Genomic DNA, 26,408 nt, shown 5'->3' with positions numbered 1-26,408 from the left:
TACAGTGTCCCTTGTCATCCAATGTTACCTGTGTATAACATCTTGGTTCCTTTTTTAAAAGTAAAGAACTCCAGGAGAAGAAAAGCAAGTAGCTCTCACTGTATTTTCTTTGCCTACATAAAATAATCAATCTATATTTTGCAGTCAGGAGTCTGACATATAAAACAGACCCAATCTTTTATTAGGAAATGTATTTTCCCACAGAATTTCAAGGGGAAAATCAGCCTATTCACATAGAAATGGCTGTTCCTGGTTATCCAATTCCTGACGTCAGACCGTATAGATACCTGCAGCAAGGAGCCCATATAAATGCAAAAATTACATTTATTTAGAATTATTTTTTAGCCAGCGCCCTCCAAAGTTCAGGATAGGTTGCAATAATACATGCATAGAAGCAAGTATGTATATACATAATCAGTTAAAATAAACTACAGAATAAGATGTAAAACAAGGATCGAACGATATCCTTTCATAGCTTGTAGAGTGAGAGTTCAAAAGACTGGGGACATTCTCATAAATCATTGCTGCGTTATTGGAAGGGAAAGTAAGATGAAGTTGAGGTAAAGGCAATTGTGAAAAATGGGTTTTTAAAGCTTTTTTAAAACCTTTTTTATCTGTGAGAAGTTGTAAGTGCTGCAGGAGGGTATTCCAGAGTGTGGGCCCAGCCAATGAAAATGCCAATCTTACTGTTCAGACAGAGGGAGTTTCTAATAGAGCTTGTGAAGATGATCTGGATGGTACATAGAACTTAAAAGAGCTAGTGACCCATGGTGATTTCACATGACAAATTCTGGACTAAGGAGGCAAGTTTGCAATGGATCCTGATTATAAGCCCTCTGGGGATAGGGAAATATCTACAGTACCTGAATGTAATCCACTTTGAAGCACTGAAAAAAGTGTGAAAAGCGGAATATAAATCTAAATAAAAATAAATCTAAATAAATTGATAACTAATGTAAGGTTGCCATGCTGGGGTAATGTGTTGTGTTTTCTGGGTTTTGAATTAACTGGAAGGGTTTGATAGAACTGTAAGGAAGACCTATGTATAGTATATTGCAGTAACCGAGGGAGGTTAGGATTAACAATTGTAATACTGTTCTAAAGTAGTTTGGATCCAACAAGGGCTTTATGTAATGAAGTAAGCATACTTTATAGGAGAGAGACTTTGTGACAGTTTTTATATGAGACTGCATGGATAATGTCGAATCTAATTGTACACCGAGGTAGCAAACATTACTGGAAGTGGCAATAGGCTGAGAGTCAAAACTGACAGAAGCTGGAATTAGGTTTTGGGTTGAATGACCTAATACTAGGATTTCAGTCTTAAGATTCAAATCTGTTATGGGTGAGCCAAGATCTCACAGAAGAAAGACATAATGAAATGAACTGAGATGTTGTCCATGAGGCTGAGACCGAGAAAAAGAACTGGATATCATCGGCCTAGATATGCTAGGATAACCCCAGGGTAGCTAGGAGTCGGCAAAAGGGTGCTATGAAAATGTTGGTCAGAGCAGCTGAGAGGGCTGAGCCTTGGGGAATACCTGTTGTGATGGGAAGCCAGGAAGAGGTATTATCACTATTTTTATTTGCTGTGTTCTATCTGACAGATAGGATCTGAACCACGATATTACATTTCCTGATATACCAGTTTCAACGATATGGTTAAGGAGTATATCGTAATATTATATGGAAAGCTGAACTAATGTCCCTGATAAGTTAAGCTGTATTCCATTAGGTCTCCATTTACACTCATCTTTTAAAGGCAAGAGATATTTCCCAAGGAATTACACAATTAAGCACATGTATAATTGTGGGCATAATTAATGAGCACAAGCATCATCAAGCAAAATCTCATAATTCCCTCCTGCAATCCCCGCCACAGCTGGACAGAGTAGTGCATGCTGATGCCACTTCCAGGTCTGGGGCCCTCTCAGCATGCAACAACTCTCTCCCCTGCCTGTAGCCTTGGCCAAGTATTAATTGGCTCAGCAACCTAAGCTGCAGATCATTCCCTCCAGATGTCAGCCTGAGCCAATGAATGTGTGCCTCATGCTATCAGCAGTCAGCTCACACAGGAAGGCAGCAGGAATTAGGCAGCCTTCCAGGATAACGGCGTCCTTCAAATGCCAGACTTCCTATAGGCTGCTACTGCAGCAGATTAGATTCACAGAGGGGAAAAAAGGATGGCTATCACAGTCAACTGTCCAGGTATGGTACTGTGGGCAGCAGCAACAAGATAGTGAATTATCCGATCTGCCAGTGTTCAAAGCAAGTTAATTCTTGTGGCTGACCATGGTGGCTGCAGCTGTGGAAAAAGAAGGAACTGGCAGGGGGGCGGGGGGGGGGGGGGGCTTGAGGAAAGAAGGGGAGGGCCAATGGAGGAAGAGGAGGATGTCCTAAAAGGAGCAAAAGTCCAATAGTGGAGGGAAGTGTGCTCTCAGGGTCATGGGGCAGGGAGAAATGAAGCCTGATGGGGGAGAGGAAGATGCCTTAAAAGGCATCCTCCTAATGGAAGAGAAGAGGGTGCCTGGTGGAGGAGAATCTGGTAGGTGTCACACTGTAGGAAGGTGAGCCTTTGGGCCATTGTTGGGTTGGCACTGCTTGGTTCATGCAAGCATGGACTAGGCCACAACAGGTGGTGGCTCATGTGTAACAGGCTACGGTTAGGACAGGCAGAATCCAAGCAGAGATGAGAGGCAGGCAAGGGTCAGGGCTGGCAGCATTCAGGCAAATACAAGAAGCAGGCAGAAATCAGGGCTGGCAAAGTTCATACAGAGACAAGGAGACAAACTGAGGTCAGGCAGGCAGCAAGTGAGGCAATTTCAAAAGGCCAGCAACAAGAAATCAGACCGAAGACAAGGAGAGGCAGGTCTAGCAAGAACCAGGATAGGTGAGGAGTCAGGGATGGACCAAGGCAGGAAACAGGCAAGCACTGGAGCAGAAGCAGGAACGGACAGATAGGCAAGCAGGAAAAGGCATCAAGAACCAGAGCGCAGATAATACCTTGGCAGAAGAATCCCAGAAGGACCTGTTACTGAGGCACTGACTAGGTACACTGAGCTTCCTTACAAATTCAGGCAGTGATGATGCCATCAGCCAGTGCCACAGGAAGTCCTGCATGCGGGCCCTATATAAAGGCTCAGCCTCCTAGTTAAGATCATTGGATGTAGCATGGTGCTAGAATCTATGCTGGAGGAGCCTGTGACCAGAGGATGCTCCTGAAGTGGTATGGGGCATTACAGCAGGAGGGGAGAAATTTTTAAGTATTTTTGAATTTTTTTTGGTCTTTAAATCTGGTTAGTGATATGTAGCTTTGATGTATGTTTATGCTAATTATGTATAATGATATGGCAGGTATAGATTCTGTGGTTCACTGCCTGTCACATATTATAGGGCTGATATTCGGCACAAGTTAGCTAGATAACTTTATCTGGCTAACATGGCTGAGTTATTCAGCGTTTCAGCCACACCACTGAATATACACAGCTATTTTTAAGTTAGTCGTATAAATTTATCTGGTTAATTTTAGGCAGCCAAATGGCAGTCCTAGACTTATTTGCCTAATTAAACCAGACTATGCTAAATATTGACCCTTATCAGGCTAAGTTAGCTGGACAAGTATTCCCACCCCCAAATACCACCAACCTACATCTCACACAGCCAGCTAACCTTTCAGCCAGATAAAAAGTTAGCCAGCTAAGTGGCAGCCACTGATCATGTCCAGGTATTGAAATGCTGCCACTTGGCCGGCTAAGTGGTACTGAACATCAGGCCCTTAGTTTTAGTGTTTTTATTATTTGGGAATTCCTATAGCAACTGCATGTGTGTGATTTTCTTTTTTACAACAGCATTTGAGAAGTGAATCGCAGTGTAACTAGCCTAAGGTGTCCATTTCCAGATTTTAGGAGTAATTTGTGATATTACATTATGATTTAAATCTAAAGTAGTGATGTCAGTAAGAATTCATTTTACAAATTACGAATTTTACGTAGACTTAGGACATCACTGTTTACCACTGTTTTTTGTATGGTTCTGAAAGCATTAATCAATTTGGGCCTTGATTAATGTATGCAGTATATGTTGGTCAGTACCAGACTGCTCTGCAGGTGGTTCAAAATGCTGCTGCGAGAGTTTTAATGGGTATTAGTCTTTTGTCCATATTACCCCAGTACTCTATAATTTGCTGTGGGGTCCAGTGAGATGGATAGTTAAATTTAAATTCCTTCTCTTAATTTTCAAAGTATTGAATTCTGAGTCAGCTCACAAGATTAGCACTTTGTTGAAATATATGTCTAGCTAAATGCTGCACTCACACAAGAACCTTTTGGAAATTTTTTTTACAAAGATATTATGATTGTGTGAAACAGGTAAATAGGGCATCTGGGATCAGTCCAGCCCCACCTCACAAACCAAAGAGACAGTTAACACTCAAAAATCACTAATAAATCATTGTTTCGATTTGGAATAATGTGGCCGCAGCTTTATTACAAAAAACAAGAACATAACAATAATCCTAGTGCTGACCCTCAAAAGTTATGAAGTCAGTCCTGCACCTGCCCGGATTCCGGGGCAGCTATACGGGCCCATAATCACCATGCGTCTTCTGGCCCAGCATGAGCATTCCAGAAGAGGCAGCGTTCTCCCAAGGCCTGCCATGTATCACAAGGCCTTCTCCTCTACCGTCCAAGTCGGAAACCACCCAGTCCTGCCATGCTGAGACTCAATGCATACTGGGCACAAGGATCATTCCCCTTTTCTTTCCCCCAGAGGCTCAGACACCTGCCGCAACAAAATTAAAATACAGAATTACCAATCCCCTCACTATTCGCCTAACTTAACATCACAAATCTAATGATAAACATAGATGGACAAGGAGGAAGGGTGGGAAAACAGCAGCTGCAGACAGAGTCCACAATCCAAAGGGGAGAGGACTAGAAAGCCTCTCCCCTTTAAGTGCCATGGCTCATGCTGATCGCATCACACCCAAGGCAGCTGGTCAATCACATTGGGGCCAGCTGCCCTTCTACTTAACTGCACAGCATGCTGGGGTACTCCCCATGGAAGCCATATGCTTTAGAGTTTGGGAGAGGAGGATCGCCAACCTCCCACCAACAGCACCCATGTATCTGCGCCTCTCCCCCCCAAGACAGGATCACAAAGGTGGTGAGAGTGTTGGCCGGGAGGGGGGCAGGGGGGAACACAGCAAGCTGCCAACAGCTGAGGGGGTGGTGTGAGGGCGGAGGCATCTGGGCACTATAAGGACCATGGCCGCCCCTTTTTCATTAGCATGCCCTAAGTTGTGGAACTCTCTTCCAGAGAAGTTGAGAGTCATAACCAAGCTGAAAAGCTTTAGGATACAGCTTAAAACATATTTGCTGAAACTTTTATAGATATAATAAAATGATGGAGCCCATTATATTGATTGCAAGGCATTAGTTGTATATAAATAAGGACCTTCATTTTCACCTTTTATTTTGTTTCCTGGGAATTTTAGTGTTTATTATATCATCAAAAATGGGAGAATCAGTGGAAGAAAATGACTTGCTTTTCTATATATATTATTTTGTTTTTCTTGTAATAAACACTGATTGATAAAAACTGAAAACTAAAGTCCTCACATACAGTTGTGCTCATAAGTTTATATACCAAAAAGTCCTGAGGCTACAATATTCTGGGAGGAGGTGTCCAAGTGGGGGTCCATAGTAGCATTAAAATCACCTCCTATGAAAAGTTGCCTGTTGTGTTTGTGGCATTGTGTGGACCCTTAGTCGCAGTGGAAATGACTCCTCCCATGGGGAGGGGGCCCCGTGGGGAACCACAGCGATAGGCTAAATGCAGAGAGCGGACATTTGTAGGTGGAAAGCTTTAGTGTACTGCTATAGATAGATGGCATGAGGCAGGAAGGAAAGGCACTGAAGTCCGGCAAGGTGCAGATACGTTCTGACAGTCTCAGATGTAGAAGTCTCACCCAGATGTTCAAGGTAGATAGGAACCCGCGGAGCGGGATAGCCGAGCCTGGTGGGTGGAGTTGGAGAACCGGATCGTAGAGGTACTCACTGGAACGTAGTGCGTCTTCCTGGCAATGAAGAAGGTGGGACCAAAGGTCCGTGATGCAGGATACACTGAACTGGTAGGCCCTCAAGGAGCGAGTACCTGATAGTACAGGAGATCCTGAAATAAAGAGCGAGACCCCCGAGGAGCGGTTGTCAAGTTAGTAGAAACCCCGAAGGGTACTTGGATGCGAGAGGCCCCCGAGGAGCGGATACCTAGAGCTTTGTCAGGAGCGAGATTCCCCAGAGGGTAGCAAGGCGTCTTAAGCGAGCAGCTTAGAGCAGTCAGAGTAGCTAAACTGAAGTCCTTGCAAACTCAACAAGGGTAGCGTAACGGAGGCTTTAAATACCCGGAGGTATTGACATCATGTGGTGGGGACGCCCCCGAGGTTCCCGCCATGACGCGTACATAGGCATATGCAACTTGCGCGCACGCGCGCGCCCGCCCTAGGAGGCCACGGGAAGGAGCATGGCGGACTGGGACACCCATGCTGGACTGGAGACGCTGAGGGTTGTGGCACTCGGCACCAGAGGCAGCTACCAGCACACCTTACACCTGCACAACAGGAGGAGGAAAAGAGTAGAAAAGAGGTAAGGCACAGCGGTCGCAGCCATCTGCGACCGGACGCAAATTCCCCTTCAGTATATTGCTGAAGTAATATATCAAGGGATTGCATGAATGGTATTTGATTCGTATTTGGGAAGTAGAAGTTGAATAATGTAATAGTACATTTACCCACTTTGATTTTTATTAGAATATATCTGCCTTGTGGATCTAAGAGTTGATATATCACTTCGTGAACAAAGGTAGTGGAAAACAACATTTCCACACCCGCATAGCCAGTTAGCTTTGTGCTTGCCACCCAGTGAGCAGTAGAGTATTGAGGGAAGGATAAGAGGTGCTCATGGCGCTTCCGGACATGCGTTTCTTGAATAAGTGCAATGTCAGCTTTTTGACTCTATAGCTCCCTTTTTAATAACAAGCGTTTTCGGGGAGTGTTTAAACCTTTAACATTAAGTGAGAATATTCGAGTTGCCATGATTAGAGTGTCATAAAAGAAAAACTAGCAAAGTATTGCAATGCCCCCTTGCTCATAGTGAATTTCCTGTGCCTAGTCTGACCCACTAAGCACCCACGGCGTCCCCTATTCAGATAGCGATAACCATTCCCCTTCCCTAGTAGATAACAATATTTCCCAGTGCTTCCCCTGTAATTCCTAAAGTATCCCTCCACTCTCTTATGGGATACCATTCTCCTGAGGGTCACGAGCACCTGACAAGCAGACGTCCTCCAGCACAGACATCCCCCACAAACCACATGTATAAGTAAGTTATGATAACAGTAAACCCAACCATAACAGAGTAAACTTTAGCATATACCCCTGTAATGTCCTCAATAGTTAACCAAAAGTAGTAGATTAATGAAACCGTCCTGGGATGATGGTAAATCTTAGACTTTTACAGACATTGTTCCAGAATTACTAAAGGCTGTCTTGTAGCCAAACATGATGTAGGAGCACTTCAGCCTTGATCCTGTCTTGGGGAGCATCGGGCATCCGATTGTTGGTGGAGCCTTTTTCCACCCTTGTCCACTCTGCCAACATGGAGCTGAATCCATTTTAGATAGGGCTGCAGCCATCCTAGGGGCTTGGAAAGTTATTTGAAGCTGCGCCTTTTTGAAGGCCTCAAGCGCCTCCGTGATGGTTTTAATTCGGTAGGTCATGCCATTAGCCTGGAACTGCAATCCGAACAGATATGTCCAGCGGTATCGAATGTCGCAGGTCCTCAGATTAGATGCAACTTCACGAAGTTCATAACGTTTTTTTGAGCTTGATGGGTGAGAGATCCTGAAACAGAAAGGTTGTTGTTGCGCCATTTCATTTCCTTCAATTGTCTGGTGATAGCATAAATCTGTTCTTTTAGCGAGAAAGTGTGAAACACAGTACAATGTCTTGCGGGCGATCTCTTCTTTGCCCCAGCGCCCTATGAGCACGCTCCAAACGCACCTCCGATGTTGTTGGTTATGGGTCTGTAGAACTCTCACGTCCCTTTGATACTATGTAGGAGCAAATTTGGAGCGCTATATCGTGGGCATCAGAAAATTCTGAGGTGTCCGGGACCTCACGGATTCTTAAATTGCTTTGTCTACTTCAATTCTCAAGGTCTTCCACTTTTTCATGTAAGTTTTTGATTTCCAGAGATAGTGATGATTGCCGATTACCCAGGTGATTGATAGTGTCCACGTGGCTGTTGACCCTATTATCAATGTCATCCACTCGTGTCCCGAGCCCAGCGAGGTCTTCCTTAAGATCAGCAACTGACACCATAATTTCGGTCTTATGCTGCTTTAGATCCAAACGTAATTCAATGAACCACTGCCAGATCTCATCCCGGGTAAGTTGTTCTGTGATGAGAGGGGGTTCTGGGCTAGAGATCACGCCTCGGGCATCAGCAGGTGAAGCGGCCTCTGCCAAGTCTAGCACTGCTTGCTCACCATCATCCAGGCCTGGATCTGGTTGAGTTTTCCCGTAGGAAAATTGTTTGAGGTCGGTGGTTTTCCTCTTTGTCGTCATCTTCGGTAACTGAAGAAAGCGTCTTCTATGGATATGGGTCGCACTCCAAAATCCAGGGTATAAGCACCAATTTAGTTGGTTTGAGGGCTTGTGGAGGACGGAGCTCCGCAGTTAAGCGACCGCTCCCATCGGCTGCTAAATAGCGCCCCCCGAAAGTGTTTACTATTTTGATAAATGCATGCTGATGGGCTACTCTATTTTATATGCCTACTTCAAGACATTTAGTACCTTCCAGCATTGGGAGCTGGCGTGGCGCACAGGCTTAACGAGCCTAGTGCACTACCTAGACGACTTTCTGTTCGTTGGACCTTGTGGTTCTGGTGCATGTTTGGACTTAGACAGCTTTCAAAAAAAAAAAAAAAAAGGCTCATGATCTGGGAGTAACAATGACTGCAGATAAACTAGAACCGCCAACTAGGGTGCTCACATTCCTTGGCATCAAGCTGGACTCCACTAGCATAGTATTTAGGCTATCCACCGACAAGTTCCAGGAGCTGTCAGAGCTCAATCGCAGAGCTCTCCAGTCCCACAAGGTGACCTTTGCATTTGCTCAGTCCCTCATTAGGAGGTTGGCATTTGCCTGCAGAGTGATCCCTATGGGCAGAGCATATTTGCATAAGAAGAACCATCAACTGAGGGTAACAGGCAGTGCGGCAGGATCTAGTGGTCTGGGAGAGATTTCTAGCAAGTTCTAAGGCACAGTAGTATGGCTTCCTCCCCCGGTGTCTAGCTATTTGGAGCTCTTCTCAGATGCATCAGGACACATAGGCTTTGGCCTTTACTGCCAAGAAGTCTGGTGCGCTGCGACATGGCCAGGAGCTGGGTAGCTTCAAGAATCACATTCTCTCCCGCTGAGCAGATATCAATTTGATGCCATCTTGAGATGTGCCCTGGAAGAGGCTGGTATGCAGGCGGAACAATTCAGAACACACTCCTTCTGGATTGGAGTTGCATTGATTGCTGTGCTTCTGGTTTCCCAGGCTCCGCCATTCAGTGCATTGGCAGATGATGCTCCCCAGCTTACCCGTCCTACATTAGACAGGCCAATGGCTCTCTGGGCCTTTCTACGCCTTAAGAGAGGACTCAGCCTGTGGAATAGAAGGGATGCTATTGCAAGGAGGGATAAGCTTGAAAATGTACTAATAACTATCTTTCTAGGTTTTCCTTGTCGACTGCAGATGGTATGGATCATGGGACACTTGCTCATATATTGGACCGAGCAAAAGGAAAAGAAAAGTGCCACTGGTTTATACTTGGACTTCACTGCTCGTGAAGCATTCGTGCGATGGTAGGGCAAGAGAGGAATGCGATGACGTCAACTCATCCCTCTTCTGCAGCAGCAATTGGCCAGATCAGCGCTCCCCCCCCCCCCAAGAGCTGCTCATCATCCACTTGTGAGACAATGAGATTTAGGGGTCAATCCAGGCTGGATTACACCTTGATTCTATGAGGAGTGACACTGCACGTATCTCTTCCCTAATGCCCAGTATGAGGGTTGTGAGGTCCGAGATCATCCTACGTTGCCAGTTTTGAGATTGGGGGCAATGGATGCCAAAGCTCAACAAATACATTGGGAATATTGTTGAGCATCATGGGGGTCTGAAGATCAGACATGACTGGCTTTGTGTTGAATGTGAGCAGCTATTCAGAAAGTATAGTGTGCACCTTTCGGACATGGCACAGGACCTTTTCATAAACACTTGGAGACTAGCCGTCCACAGGGTCTTATTATGAGCCACAGTGGTGTTTATGTGAAGGGGTCCCGGGCAAACTTAGGGCTACCCAGGCCCTATGGCAGGAATTTTCTGATTGGAGGCAGTACATCGTAGGCAGTTATCCTTTTGTCTATCTGCGAAGGGGGGCTGTCACCGGGACAGGGATGGACCTGCTGTGGCAGGAGACAGCTGGGCAATCACCTTACTTGGGTACGGCAGGTGATTGGAAATGCCTGTGGAGGACACCTCATTGAAGGACAGGGCCCTGCTTGCCTATGGCTGGCACCCGGGGTCCAGAGGGGATGCACTGCCTCCTAATGGGTTGCATAGTAGACTTGTTTGTTATGGCTCGGGTACTTAGGTCTTTATTGTATATCTGTAACACAATAAATCTGCGGCCTTATTTGTATTCCAATGGGTTGCCCCTCGTGCATTTATTTAGCCTGGTGCTTAGGTATTAACATGCCATCCCCCATTCCTTTTGTGACAAAATAGCCCCGGATATCCAGGTTAATAGTACATGAGGCAAAGGCAGAGAGAAGACAGACTAAAAATAACTGGATTATGAAGATAAGGGTGCAAACAGGAGAAAGAGGATGGGAAGGTGGATTCATGGCATCACACCCATAACAGGAAGGATGAGCAGCAGATTGGCACCAAAAAAAAAAAAGAGACCAAAGATGGATACGAGAAGCTAGAAGCTATAGGGGAAAAGCATGAGGAGACAGGAAGATGGTAGCAGGGAAAGAGTAGGAACAGGGAAGGAAAAATATAGGAGAAAACGTAAGCAGTACATTATAGAGTTTTACTGGACAAACAAAATTACTAGGTATCACCACCAAAGAGTGTCAGCAATAAGAAAAAGTAGATGGATCGGTGTGAACAGAACTTTATTGAAGCTTGCCCGACTCTGGCCGAGTTTCGCTCAGAGAGCTGCCTCAGGGGCTAATAGAAACATATAAAATGACATACATACATAAAAAATTTCCATACATACATAAAAAATTGAAACAACAAATAAAATGTATATCCGACCTCTATAAGATAAAATTATAAAAAATCAATAAATGATATTAAATCATAATAAAACAGATAATACAACTATAAAACACCATCACCACCAAAGGGTTCATCCTCTTGTTTCTTATACCTTACCCTACTGGTGACCCCCTAGCTGTAAGAAAAGCATAATTATGCCTACACGATGCTTGATTTAATTCCCCAAACATCCCTGCCCATGCTAACCCAACAGTGAACAAGTTTTACAAAAGTACATTTTCTTCGTTAATGAAGCTGGATCTAAAATTTCAAGCCCTCCCAAAGGACAAATTAAATGTATTCTATTGCAATTATATATATAATCCATTTTATCCATGTACTCTGATTAAACTAGCCTTTCCTATTGAATTAAAATGATAGTATATATACAGATGTTTTCAGTAACTTGCAACTAAAATCTTTTCAGTTGAATGTAACAACATGTGTGTCCCACCCCTCAAAAAAAAAAAAAAAATCCATATTTTTTTACATTTCTTTTATTGTTCCAAACAGAAGCACCCAATAGTATTTAATTCTATGACAACCTTTGGGACAATATTCTGCAATACCATGCATCATCAAAAGTTACTACTATTAGAAAATGAAATATTAGAAAAAGGTCATAAGCAATGGGAATGAGCAGGTATTAACTGTCAGTAGAAGCCTGTATAGCTACCACATCAGGTACAAGGTTCAAGAGAAATAATATATTTTAAAAAACAGAATTTTATGACATGCTTTTCCACGAAAAAGAATCCAAAGCAAGTTACAATTAGATAAGAATAGTCAGGTACAATAGTGCAATGCAGGCAAGCAAACCCCACTTCTCCTCCTTGGGTGACATGCACAAATCCCATGAGGGAGTGTGCCCCAGCCCTCACTTAACAGAACCACCTATGTACTGAAACACAGATGTAGAATATAACAGCAAACAATGACTGCAAGACCCATCTAGTCTGCCCAATTTACTTCCTGGTACAATGCAGTAGACTGTTGGCCTCTGGTTTAACTTTCAATTCTTTACAACAACTCCTCTGTGCTTGTCCCATATTTTCTTGAATTCTGTTGCTGTTATTGCCTCCACTATCAATACTGAAAGGCCATTCCATACATCCTTCACTCTTTCTATGAAGAAATATTTTCTCATGTCACACCCGAGTCTACCCCTCTTGGAGCCTGTTTTAGAAAATATTTTCATGCTTCATGTGAATTTATACTTTTGATATATGAATATCTTTCATATTTCCCTATCATGTCCACCAACCTAGTGGCTAGACTTCAGGTGTGCATGAGTAACTGGTTCTAAGGGATGCAGCAGTCTGTAGCTTCTGGTCAATGATTGTTATTGCAATGGCTTTGCTAGAGAGGCAGGGGTTAAAAATGGAGGGGGGGGGAGGGGGGAACAAGGGTTGCTACAAATAAAAAGCTTATGGTGTCTTACTGCCATAGACAAAGTACCGGTAAAGGCCAGTTCTGACTGATGGAAGCCCAAAAAAGAAGGAAGAAAGAAAAAAGGCCAAAAAGAGGTATAATTCTATTTCCTAACTGTGCTCTTTGCAGTAAGTATTATCTTGAGATATTTTGCTGTACCTATCATTTGATGCTCCTACCTTCGGCTTGGGACTTCTGTCAGCACCAATGATCTCACTATTGTTTAAATATATACAGTAAGATATGAGATCACAAAGTCTTTACTCCTTAACAAACCGCTCCCCCCAGAAATAGCCAAATAGAAATAGGCAAAAGCCAGTGAAGAGAAAACTGGGGCTGGCACATTCTGCTTTTCTCAATCAGTATTCTGTCAGAATAATACACTAGGAATATACTACTCACCAAGGGTTCAGCCATCACAACTTCAATTTTCTTTTCAGCATGCACTGCAAACTCTGCAAAGAGGCTCTTGATAACGTACTCGCCAGGCTTGATATCAGGGTCAATGGTAATGTTCGACATGACGACACTTTTCTTTTCACAGACTGAATTGTTGATGGGAGAAACTCTATGTTTGCTTACACTGCTAGCTGGTGCCGAGGCTACAAGAGAAAAATGTAAAAAAAAATAAATCATCTTCCTTCATAAGCAGTTGGCAGAGAATTGTAGCAAATTTTGGAAGAAACCCAAGGTTGCACTGAAGGCAGTCAAAAGAACTGATAAACCCAAATAAAGTCTCACCTCATTACCTGGCAGTTCTAGATTCTTTGAAATTGATACTCAAAGGGCTTTGTCTGGGTAACTTAAAAGGGACAAACACTGAGATTTGAAATTCCCACCCTGCAAACCAGCCAGATTCCACCCAGATATCTTTTTATCCAGGTAATATTTAGCTTAAACTTAGCTGTGTAGCACTAATATTGAGCACTATTCAGCTAAATGTACCCAGGTAAGTTTGCAGCAAATACATCCCTAAAGTTGCCTGGCTAACTTTACCTTTAAGCGTCTGAGTTTCTGTTTCTTTACAATATAGATTTGGTATAAGGTTTAATATACTATTATTTTTTGTTTACAGTCATGTTACCATTCAACCATATTGGCGATAAAGGTTCAACTTTGTGATTACACTTGCAGTTGTGTTATCACTCATTTGAAGGTTTTTTTATAAAACTGGTGTGGTAAATTATGATTAATTGTCTCTCTCTCTGTGTGCCTTCTATAATTGGGTGTTAAAGTCCCCTGAAGAACCTGGTCTTGTCAGCGAAATTAGGGTCCTTAGTTGGAATGTGGGAACTAGTTTAATCTTATATTATTCTAATACATATGTATCTGTTTGATATAAGATGTATGTGGAAATGTATTATTAATAAAGCAAAGTTACTTACCTGTAACAGGTGTTCTCCTAGGACAGCAGGATGTTAGTCCTCACACATGGGTGACATCATCCAATGCAGTCCGGCACGGAAACTTTGACTGGCACATTGAGCATGCCCAGTATGCCACTGTCCACGCAGGGTCCCTCTTCAGTCTCGTAACACAATTACAAAAAATAAAATAAATACAGGAGAAACCCAACTCTGCGTGGTGGTAGGCAGGTTTCTTAAGGAATACCATCCTGCTGTCCTAGGAGAACATCAGCTACAGGTAAGCAACTTTGCTTTCTTCTAAGTCAAGCAGGATGGTAGTCCTCACACATGGGTGAATGCATAACTACAAGGTGTTCCCGAACAGGTAAGTCCAACAAATACCTAACCAGGTGCCAACAGGTACAACACAGACGCTGTTGGTAAAAGAGGGAGACTGCCTGAACCCAAAAAAAGGGGCCCTAGGCAGGAAGAATTGGGTTCTACAGCTGAAAAAGATTCCAAAAGACAGACTTGGCCAAAGCTGCTGACGTGTCAGCCAACTCTGTCCAAGCAGTAATGGGCGGCAAAAGTGTGAAGAAAAATCCACGTGGCAGTTTAGTAGATCTCGGCTACAGGAACCGCTTGCAAGTGGGCCACTGAAGCAGCCATGGCTCTGACAGTGAGCCTTGATATGGCCTCCAAGCTGAAGGCCTGCCTGCACATAGCTGAAGGAAATACAATCCGCCAGCCAATTTGACAACGTTTGCTTGGTAACCGCAACTCCTAATCTATTCTTGTCAAATGAGATGAAGAGTTGCACAGACTGCCTGTGACCTGCTGTCCATTCGAGATAGAAAGCTAAGGCCCCTCTTGCAATCCAAGCTGTGCAAAGCCCATTCACCCTGGTGTGAGTGAAGCCTAAGAAAAAAGATGGGCAGAATGACTGACGGGTTAAGATGAAAATCAGTCACCACCTCAGGTAGGAATGGAGGGCGAGTACACAATACCACCCTATCATGAAAGAATTTTGTATAGGTCAGATATGTCACTAACGCCTGAAGCTCACTGACCCTGCATGCCGAAGTGACTGCAACCTCCTAAATTAGATACTTCAGATCACAGGAGTGCAGTGGCTCAAAAGGATCTTGCATGAGCCAAGCCAACACCACATTGAGGTCCCAGGACACAACAGGAGGCCGCAGGGGAGGCTTCAGTTGAAGCAGACACCGCATAAACCATCCCACTATGGGCTGCATAGAGACAGGCAAACCATCAACACCCCAGTAGTAAACACTGATGGCACTTAGGTGTGCTCTGACTGAGCTGGTCTTTAAACCAGCCTCCGAAAGGTGCAGCAAGTAGTCGAGCAGCTTCAGAGTGAAGAAGGAGAACAGATCCAAGCTATGGCCCTCACACCAGATAGAAAACCTCTTCCACTTCAGGCTGTAAGGCTTTCTGGTGGAAGGCTTTCTGGAAGCTACCAGGACCCGAGACACGTTGTCAGAGAGGTCGAGGAGCTACAGAACTAGCCTTTCAACATCCAGGCCCTCAGCGACAGCACCCTGAGGTTTGGATAGCGCAGCCTGCCATGATCCTGCATGATCAGGTCGGGGGGAGATCCCCAGACCGATCAGCTCTCTGACAGATATCCCCCGCAGGAGTGGAAACCAGACTTGCCTCAGCCAATGAGGGGCAATAAGAATCATGGTCCCCCTGTCTTGCCAGAGCTTCAGGAGAGTCTTCATCCCCAGGGGAAGCGAAGGATACGCATACAGAAGGCCTTTGCCCCACTAGTGGGCAAAGGCATCCAAGGCTGGTTTGCTGTCCCCCTGTTCAGGGAGCAGAAATGCTTCACATTGCTGTTTCAGGGGGAGATGAGGTCCACTTCCAAGATACCCCAGAGATGGAAGATGCGATTCACCACTGCTGGGTCCAGGGACCACTCATGGAAGAAACGCTCGACTCAGCTGGTTCGCCATCATATTCTCCAACCCAGCTAGGTACATGGCTCAGAGCAGAATGCGCCCATGACCAAATCTGAACAACCTCCCGACACAGGAGGAACAACCCCGTGCCTCCCTACTTGTTGATATACCACATGGCTACCTGATTGTCTGTCTGAATCAGGACCGCCTTGCTGGATAAGCGATCCCAGAGCGCCCAATGAATGTAGCGGATCGCCCACAACTCTAGGAAGTTGATTTGGCACTGCGCTTCCTAAGCAGGCCACAGACCTTTCATGCAGATGCCATCCACATGCGCACCCCAGCCCAGGGTGGATGCATCCATAGTGAGCACAATCTAGGTAGGAAACTGAAAAGGAAGCCCTTGCTCCAGATTGGGCAATCTTTCCCACCAGGACAAGGATGTCCAGAGAGGTGGCATGATGCAGATACACACACTGAGGTCCTGGGAGGCTTACCGCCAGACCACTGAGCCCTGCCCATATGCAAGCGGGCCAGTGGCATAACATGGGCCGATGCCATGTGGTCCAAAAGACCAAGGAAGAGGCGGGCAGAGTCCTGCCGGCTTCGGAGGATCAGACTCACTAGAGACGCCAGAGCAAGCGCCCAGTTGTGAGGTAGATAGGTCCAGGCCAGAGCAGTGTCCAGCCTGGCATCAATAAAGCTCAACCGAGGTGACAGGATGAGATGGGATTTTGGGTATTTGACGACAAACCAGAGGGACTCCAGCACTCGAATGGTCAAGTTCAGAGAGCAAAGCACCCCCTCCTAGGTGGCACTCCTCACCAGCCAATCGTCCAAGGGAACACATGTACTCTCAGACATCGGAGGTACGCACCCATCACTGCCAGACATTTGGTGAAGACCCGCGGGACCAAAGAGAGGCCAAATGGTAACACCCTGTACTGGAAGTACTTGTCGCCCACAAGGAACTGCAAATACTTCCTGTGACTGGAGAACATCTTGATGTGGGTGTATGCATCTGAGATTGAGAGAGCAAAGCCAGTACCCTCTCTGCAGGAAGGGAATCAGGATGCCCAGTGAAACCATCTTGAACTTTTCTTTTTGGAGAAATTTGTTCAAGGCTCTCAGATCCAAAATGGGGCAGAGTCCCCTCTTTTCTCTGGAATCAGGAAATAGCAGGAGCAGAATCCCTGCCCCTGCTGCTGCAGTAGCTCGACTGCTCTGGCCATTACAAGGGTGAAGAACTCCGCCAAGAGAATCTCCTGATGGGAGACCTAACCCAAGATGGGCGCAGAGGAGAGTCCACGAGGACATCCCGGAGGTTTAACTAGAAACCTCGACGAATGATGGATAGGACCCACTGGTCTGAGGTAACCTCAGACTGGAGTGTCTGGAGTCAAGGGTGCAGCAAATTGGCTTATGCTCCCCTGCATCCGGTCAAAGCCCCATGGTGGGGCTCTGCTGGGGTGCCGGCTGAGTTCTGGGGTCCACTGTTGCCTAGAGAGGCCCTGAGAGCTCACACGTGGAGTTTGAGCATGCAAGGCAGGAGGGTAGTATTTCATTTGGCGATAGAAGGACCTCCTAGGACCCTGATGCAAAGATCATCTGGTGGAAGACAGTCTGACGTACTAGCCGAGAGTTGCTGAAGGGTCTCATAGTGATCTTTCAACTGAGCCACAGCATCCCTCACTTTATTCCCAAACAGGTTCTCACCCATGCAGGGGAGGTCCACAAACTTTTCATGGACCACTGGTCAGAGATCAGAAGCTCGAAGCCACGCCATCCTTCGGGCACCAATGCCCGCTGTCACCACCCTAGCAGCCATCTCAAACATGTTGAAGGTGGACCACACCTCATGTTTGCTACACTCCAGGCCCTGCTGGGTGACCACAAAAAAGGAATCTTGCTGCTGCTCAGGGAGGCGTGCAGACAACTCCTGGACCTGCTTCCAAAGGTTCCAAGTATACTGGATCATGTACAGCTGGTAGGAAGCGATACGAGCGATCAGCATCACGCCCTGGAACACTTTCCTACCCAAGGCATCCAACATCCTGTGCTCCCGACCTGGAGGCACAGAAGCTTGGGTGCGAAAACACTTGGCCTTCTTGAAGGCTGACTACCATGACTGACTGGTGTGGAAGCTGATGCTTCTCAAACCCCAAGGCCTGCTGAACCAAACAGACCACGTCTGTTTTCTGATTTACTGGAGAAAGATGGGGTACTCTCAGATTCAAAGGAGTAGCTCCTAAAATATATCATGGATGCGAACAGCCACCACCTCCTTCGGAGCTCTGACAAACTGGAGGACCTCCAGCATCTTATATCGGGCATCATCCGCCATCAGGAGCTGGAAGGGAATGGCTTTCGCCATGGGCCAGACAAAGCCCGCAAAGGTCAGGTTTCCAGCGGAGACCAGCACCTCTCCTCTGGAGGGGAGATCATCTGAGCCAACAGAGGAAGACTCAGAGCAATCATCTCCCCACAGGTCATACTGGGCATCCTCCTCACTAAAGTCCCCTGGGGACCCCCGCTGAAGGCCTTTGCCCAGATCCCTTGGCCTGGATACAGAGGGGATCGAAGGCACTGTGAGCACCAGGGGAGGCTCATGATGGAACCCGGACAAGGAAACACTGGACGTGGCACCATGGACCCCGATGGTGCTGCAGGCCGCAACAGCTCATCCTCCTCGGAGGAACCCATGATGAGAATCGTCCCAGATGGAGGAGGCACCAGTGGCCACTGGGGTATCGATGGACCCCCTGGCAACGGCAGTTGCTGCATCGATAAGACACCGAGGAGTACATTGAGGCACTCCCATAGTGGTGCCAACATTGCAGGTGCTTGTTCAGATACTGGTGGAGCCGGTTTGATACCCCGCATGGCTCAGATCACAGCCAGTTGCACTCTATGGTCCAGCTCTTCCTGAAATCCCGTTGAAGAAAGAATGGATGAAGGAGGAGGAAGAGAAGGCATCACCAGATCTCCCTTTGAGCCCCGAAGATCGGTGCCCAGCACAAGTATTGATGGGAATGCCGAGGACTCCCAGGTTCGATGGAGGTCGAAGCCTCCTTTCGGTGAGGTTGTTTCGGGAGTATCACGGCACCCGCCAGTGCCAAACTGAGCCCGGCACAGTGTGGCAACAGTGACTGGTGGGGGTGCTTCCGGGACTTCCCTTGGTGCTCAGCCCGATCTTTCGCTGGAGCAGAGGAAGATTGCGATGATCCTGATTTCCTGGAGTGGGACGACACCGACGGCCTTTCAGTGGCACCTCTCTCCCGGAAGGACCCCGGTGGGGGAGTGGACAGTGAAGGTCTCGTGTCCATGGGTTCCCCGCAACCCTTCGACATAGACACCCCCGAAGCCGGAGTCTATGGATTGGATTTTCTGGACCCGAAAAGTTTCTCCATCTTGACCAGATAAGCCGGACAGTCTTTGGGGGTCATTCAATTGCAAAGATGACACTCTCTGACATTGTGCGATACCCCCAGGCAGAGGATACAGACCTTGTGCGGATCCATAATAGACATAGTCCGCGGGCGTTGGGGGCATCAGCAAAAACTGGACGCCGCTATAAAAAAGAGCTGGCAAGCAGTTGATGAAAGGCTGCCACTGATGAGCAACACTGCCGGGAACTGACCACGAAGAAGGACTTAAAACTTACTGCGCCACCCTACCGAGGCACCATCCGGGAGGAAGAGGGACCCTGGTGCAGGAAGTCTGTAATCGACTGAGAAACAAGGAAAACCCATGATGAAAACTGTGAAAGAGCAAAGTTCCACAACCGCAAGACGAAAGCTCTGTGGAAAAAAACGAGACTGAAGAGGGACCCCACGAAGACGCGTGGATAGTGGCATGCTGGGAATGCTCAGTATGCCAAAGTTTCTAGAAACTTTCACATAAGTTTTCCGTGCCAGGCTCCATCCGATGATGTCACCCATGTGTGAGGACAACCATCCTGCTTGTCCTCAGAGAAAGTATATTGTGAAATATTCAGGCATCAGTTATTTATCTCTTGATAGTGCCTGTTTGATACACCTTCCTTTGCTATATTAACATTTCCTGGGTAAATTCAAGCAGGAGACTCACCCAGTTAAGTCCTGCTGAGTATCCTTGCCTATGTTCACCAGATTACTTTACCCACATTACTTCCTACTTGCTACATCGCTGAAATTTGACCTCTTTAAAATATCTTAGTTAAAATAGATTTACCACCCCAGCCGTACCACATGTCCTTTCCACCCTCACATGTACATATTACAAAGCACATTTACAATTTTGTAAACTTACAGTTTTTATCACTATACAACAATAAAAAACAACTAAAAAAGCCAAAGTTGTCTAAAAGTGAGGCGTCAGCCTGCAGTTGGGCTGATAGAGTACAGTGCGCTCTGGTGGAGAGAACTGTTAACCCGCGTTTTCGACGCGCTAGCTTTACCCCTTATTCAGTAAGGGGTAACAGCACGTCCAAAACACGCTGCCAACCCCTCTGAAACTATTAGCGCCCGCAACATGCAAATGCATGTTGATGGCCCTATTAGTTATTCCCGCACGATTCAGTATGTAAAACGTGCAGCCAAGCCGCACATTTTACTTTCAGAAATTAGCGCCTGCCCAAAGGTAGGCGTTAATTTCTCTCGGCACCGGGAAAGTGCACAGAAAAGCAGTAAAGACTGCTTTTCTGTACACCCTCCGACTTAATATCTTGGCGATATTAAGTTGGAGGTCCCAAAAGTAAAAAATAATTAAAAAAAAAAATTTTAAATCAGTCCGCGGCTCGCGGGTTGAAAACCGGATGCTCAATTTTGCCAGCGTCCAGTTTCCAAACCCGTGGCTGTCAGCGGGCTCAAGAACAGACACCGGAAAAATTGAGCCTCGGCTGTCAAACCTGCTGACAGCCGCCGCTCCTGTCTAAAAGGAGGCGCTAGGGACACTAGCGTGTCCCTAGCGCCTCCTTTTACCGTGGGCCCTAATTAGCATATTTTTCTATACTGGATCGCGCACCCAGGACACTGGACTGTGTGCTTGCCCGCTCTCCCGCATTTCTTTCTGTATCGGCAGGTGAAGGATTTGAATTTGATTTCTGGTTCAGGTTTTCAGCTCCCCAGAATGACCTGGGCTGGTGATACTGCAGAGGTATGGTTCACAGCTCCTGGTGAGAGACTAGCCCCAGTCATCACACAAAATGACAACTGGACTTTGAGCCCAAGATTGCAGGGTTCTCCAAAAAGCCCTGATACATCGTCCCTGCCAAGGACTACTGCTGCAATGGCTGAGCTAATTAAGTTTGGAAAGGTCAAAGGGGCCGATGCAATACAGTACCCTCAGCCAAGCGCACTGTATAACCCGCTATCGGACGCGGGTTAAATAGTCGCAAATCCACCCCTAATGCGATAGGGGGATTAGCGCCTAGAGCAGGCATTAATAGCTAAGAGCATTGGAAAACAGTACAGAAAAGAAAAAACTGCTTTTCTGTACTTCTTTAAAAGTAAAAAAGAAAAGGAAAAAAATAACCTCAGCCAACCACATTGAAGACCGACGCAGATATGCTCGGCATCTGTTTTCATAACCGGCAGGCTGCCGGTAACCGCGGGGTCGCATTAGCACGGAGGTGCTAAGGTCGCGCAAGTGACCCTAGCGCTTCCTTGCTAGCGTGACCTCCTAATATGTTTATTGCATGGGCCCCCCCCCCCCTTTGTGGGCGCCATGCGCACGTTAAGAAAGTGGATGCTGAAAAGCCAGCGCCCGCTTTCCACGTTTAATATTGCATCGGCCCCAAAGAGGGGAAAAAATCTTAAGGTAGTTGTGAATAAAAGTCTTAAGGTGCCAGTTCCCAGCCCTTGTTTCAACTGAACTGGAAACCCAAAGGCCTAGAAAGAAACTGCTAGCCCTTCTGCTCCATCAAAAAAAAAAAGATTTTAAAATTCAGATAGTATATAAAAACTGCTTTTTTTTTTTTATTGGAGGCTACCAAATTTGAGAATATTTGAGAATATTTTGTTTTCAGAAAAGTTTGCAGAGAGTCGAGTCAAAATGGGAAAAAAGTCAATTATAGCCTAATCTCTGTATGTGAGAATATACATATATACATTAAATATATATATATATATATATATATATATATATATATATACATATATATACACACACACATATATACACACACACACACACACACACACACATATATATATTTCAGCTGCAAAATGTAAGTACCATATATGGTTATAAATGAATATTTCTTCTCATTTAAGGTCAAACACTGGCAAAAAAGATCATATGACAAACTGTAGAACCAATAAAAGCAAAGATTATGGATCATCTTATGATGTTTAATTTCCTTCTTTGATATATAAATTAGTACAGTTAGGAGGCTACAGTATTACAAACAACCTACCCTTCACTCCCTCAGGAGCCAAGGCAAGAAGAGATATGATAAGGAGAAAACAAAGAACAAATAAAAGAAACACGAGCTAGCAACAACAGGCCATGGGTAGCTGTGGGAATCAGCAAGATAACTTTCCAGAAACTAAATGAATCAAATGCTGACTGGTTGGCAGTGACCAAGAACTACACAAAAAAGCTGCTGGGACACAGGTGGTGGAATGTTAGGACAATGTGTTTGCGAGTTTTGGTAGCTGTTTAGATTTTTACAAACCTTGGTGGTAAAGCAATTGGTAGGGAGGGGATAGGAGTTGGGTGGTAGATTAAATATGGAATCTGTATGTTTATCTACCCAGGATGGGAAAGAACCAAGAGAGAAGGACAACAAAAACAGAATTATTTTTATTATATAAATCAAACTTCTACAGCTGACAACTGGGCTATATCCTTAGAGTAGACCAGAAAATCTTGGAAACTGGATGGGTCAGATGGGTCAAATGGACCTTATCTGCCATAATATACTGTTACAATGACCATGTTGATTATGTTAAGTTTTTTATGTATATGAAACTAGGCAAGAAATAAGTCAACTGGTGACTGTAGACAATAACCAATGGTATGGCAGTTTTAAAAATATTGGATGACAACGTGCTCTGACTTTTCTGAATTTCAACTGAACTAGCTTGTTTCCCTTTAAGAAATAAAAAGAAATTCTAAGTCACAGGGCATCAAGGACAAATGAAAAATGTAAGCAAGGGTCACTGTGTGCTCGATATCTGTTGCACAAAATTTGAATGAAATTGCATGAATGGTTCACAGTTATTAGGTAGGGAACAAAATGAGTTAACATAAAAGGCCAGTTTTCCCCACAGGATACTGGGCTAAAAAAAAAAAAAAAATTTTGTGGTTATGTTCAATGCAGTACTGGTGAATTTGCACCCTATGTAACCAAGGATGCCAATTTAGCCATAGGCTCTAAACGAACCAAATATGAATACCTGAATGTAAACCGAAGTGATATCTCAGATCGAATGTCGGTATATAAAAACAAATAAATAAATAAATAAAAAATGCTTGGGAAAAGAAAAGGATGGCCTGAGGGTACAGAGGTAATTCTGGCTAGATGTACATTGATTTTCTGGGACTGCATGTTAGTTTTTCTAGATAAAGTTAAATCTAGAATAATTTCATGGTGATTAACTATCATAGCAGCTAAACTCAATCTGGCCAATTTATAAGCAAAAATGAAGAATATTGAAGACTTCAAAAAAAATAGTACTTTAAATGATTATTTACTATAAGAAGCTGTGCTTTTGAAAATAGTGCTAACTTCAAAAATTAATCCTTTGATATTTCATACTGGTAGTACTATAAAAAATGGAAACCTGGCTTCTAATATATTTATATAAAATTCCTCTAGTGATATCGCATTCCAACAAAGAAATGTCTATGCCAGACTTAATTTAGCAATATATATTCCATCATCCAACTGTTACTAACATGTGACAGAACATTCAAGACCTATGTCACTAAATACTAATGGCACATGTTAATAGCAGTCACTGTAGTTTCTTAAAATAAGTGTTACTGAAGCAAAATATTCAGTTACCAGTATGTCACTATTGACCAGAAATTGAGAGAGGCTCTCTGAACTGTTGCCACAGCACAAGGAAGTGCATGGATCGGGAAGCAGGAAGGGCTTCAATTCAAGTGCTTCTGTGGTGTGCCTTTCTCTTGAGCCTCTTGCTTCTCAACATGAGTACTAATATAAGAAACTGCTACAGAAGAAAGCAGAAGCAGCACTTCCCTGCTGCCCTCTTATAGCCACTTCTCTTGTAGTGCCAGAAAACAACCATGATAATAAGCATGAAAGGAAAGAGGAGAGAGAGAAAGAAAGAGGAGCAGGGCGGGAAGGGGGAAGAGAATAAGAGCAAGCCATAGATATGAGTGAATGAGCAAAAATGAGAGATCGTGGGGGGACAAAGCGCAAGAGGAATTGAAGAGGATATGGGCATATCTAGGAACTTCTGGATTTTGCCTACCCTGCCATTGGGCTGGTGGGGAGCAGGGTTGGGAAAAGGAAATGTATTCAGAACTTTAACACATATGAGAGTACCGGAACTCACCTTACATGCAGGTTGACACCAATAAGGTGGCTTTTTTTCCCTTTACCTTACTTGTTGGCGGCACCTACCTGCATATATGGTACACTAGTACCTCCATAGTGATTTGTGATATTAAAATAGATACTGAATACATAATCAGAAAATGCTGAGTGAATGAATCTCCTCTAGTTTCCCCACACCCCAATATGATAAAATGCAGTGAACAAATCTGACAAATATTGCTTTTTTTGTCTAATGCATTTGGACCTGAAATTCTATGTCCGACTTTATGTTTGCTAAATTGGTTTTGTTGCTTTAGCAGCAACTCCTCTCCTCATTAAAACCATTTTGACAATTTAGGAACTGAAATACTAAATAATTTACAAAATATTTGATGTGTAGAGATATTAGTACATTTCTGCTTTCTTTCAGTTAAAAGTATAACTAATTTGGAATGAATCTAACTTAAAGAAACAACTAGTAGTTAGCCATTGTGGTAGTACACAATGAAAAGGATAGCACAAATCCAAGGTATTTCAATTGGTTATAATGTCCCCATCTCAAACAGTTCACAGTTAAATGGCACAAGTAATAATCCTCAGGAAAACTAAGCTAGGGCAAGCAGGTTCACAAATTTGAGCTCAAAATACTGTTATAATAAATGTACTATACATACAGTGGCTTGAAAAAAGTAGTTGACCCTTAAAAACTCAGCAAATTTGTGTGGATTACAATTGACACTTACACAGATTGTTCCAGACCGTGTGTTTACTGCAAACCAGTATGCTCTTAAAGTAACTTTTCAAAGTCACAATTCATTATTTCTCTGCATTTTTTGTAAAATAAAATAAAACAATTAAAAATGCTGCTTGCATAAGTATTCAACCCCTTCAGACCATTACTTGGTAGAACCACCTTTTGCTGCAATGGAGAAATATATAACTTACTTGATAACTTTGTTTTCCTTAGTGTAGACAGATGGACTCAGGACCAGTGGGTTTATGCTCCCCTGCCAGCAAATAGGGATGAAGCAAGCTGACGTCACAGTATAGATAACTCTGTAGTGACCCCAGCCTGCCAGTATTCTTTTCAAAAGCAACTATGGGCAAACTAGCAAAAAACTTGATTAAAAACATGATTAAAAACAAATAACCAGAACTGTACTCAGCCAACCATAAACACTGAACTCACATAAGATTCTAGGTACTCCAAGCTAGGGACTGGATGACCCAGAGCTCCACAGGAGGACTACTGACACTCATGCAACAGCCGAGGGCAGGAAGCTGAGTCCATTTGACTATACTAAGGAAAACAAAATTATCAGGTAATTTCTCCATTTACTAGCATGTAGACAGATGGACTCAGGACCAGTGGGTTGTACCAAAGCTACTTCCCAACAGGGTAGGAGGCTGCCCGCGGTCCAGTCAACACTGCACATGCAAAGGTTACATCTTCCCGGGTCTGCACATCCAGATGAAACGTGTGTAAGGAGGACCACGTTGTAGCTCGGCAGATAGATATAGACAGGAGACACCAGACTAACCTCCCACCCATGTCACTGTCTGAGCCCTAATGGAATGGGCCCTGAGTAGGCAACAGCTTTCCAGCAGCCGTGACCACCTCCTTAATCCAATGAGTTATGGTAGCCCGCAAAGCTGGAGCACCCTGATTACTCCCACCATGGAGAACAAACAGACTATCCATCTTTTGAACAGACTCAGACCTCCAGATACTGCACGACAAGACGCTTAACATCCAAGGAGCGCAAAAGGCGAAACTCCTCCGCATTCTTGACCTTATCCAGGGATGGCAAGGAGATGGACTGATTCAAATGAAAGTCC

At 44.7% G+C, this 26,408-nt stretch overlaps 1 protein-coding gene across 10 annotated transcripts in view; it reads right to left on the bottom strand.

Annotated features, from left to right (window-relative positions):
• FRYL (FRY like transcription coactivator) overlaps positions 1–26,408 on the bottom strand; it is a 978,233-nt gene that overhangs the window by 564,777 nt on the left and 387,048 nt on the right. For all 10 annotated transcript variants that reach the window (XM_029588005.1, XM_029588013.1, XM_029587996.1 and 7 more), the window contains one exon: positions 13,210–13,409. In XM_029588005.1, the coding sequence (XP_029443865.1) occupies positions 13,210–13,329 (120 nt within the window). In that variant the 5' untranslated portion in view covers positions 13,330–13,409. The remainder of the gene's footprint in view (positions 1–13,209; positions 13,410–26,408) is intronic.

This window comes from Rhinatrema bivittatum, chromosome 1 (assembly GCF_901001135.1).
Source record: "Rhinatrema bivittatum chromosome 1, aRhiBiv1.1, whole genome shotgun sequence".
Lineage (NCBI taxonomy): Eukaryota > Metazoa > Chordata > Amphibia > Gymnophiona > Rhinatrematidae > Rhinatrema > Rhinatrema bivittatum.
The sequence above is the reverse complement of the archived record's forward strand: the minus strand, read 5'-3'. Positions and strand labels throughout refer to the sequence as shown.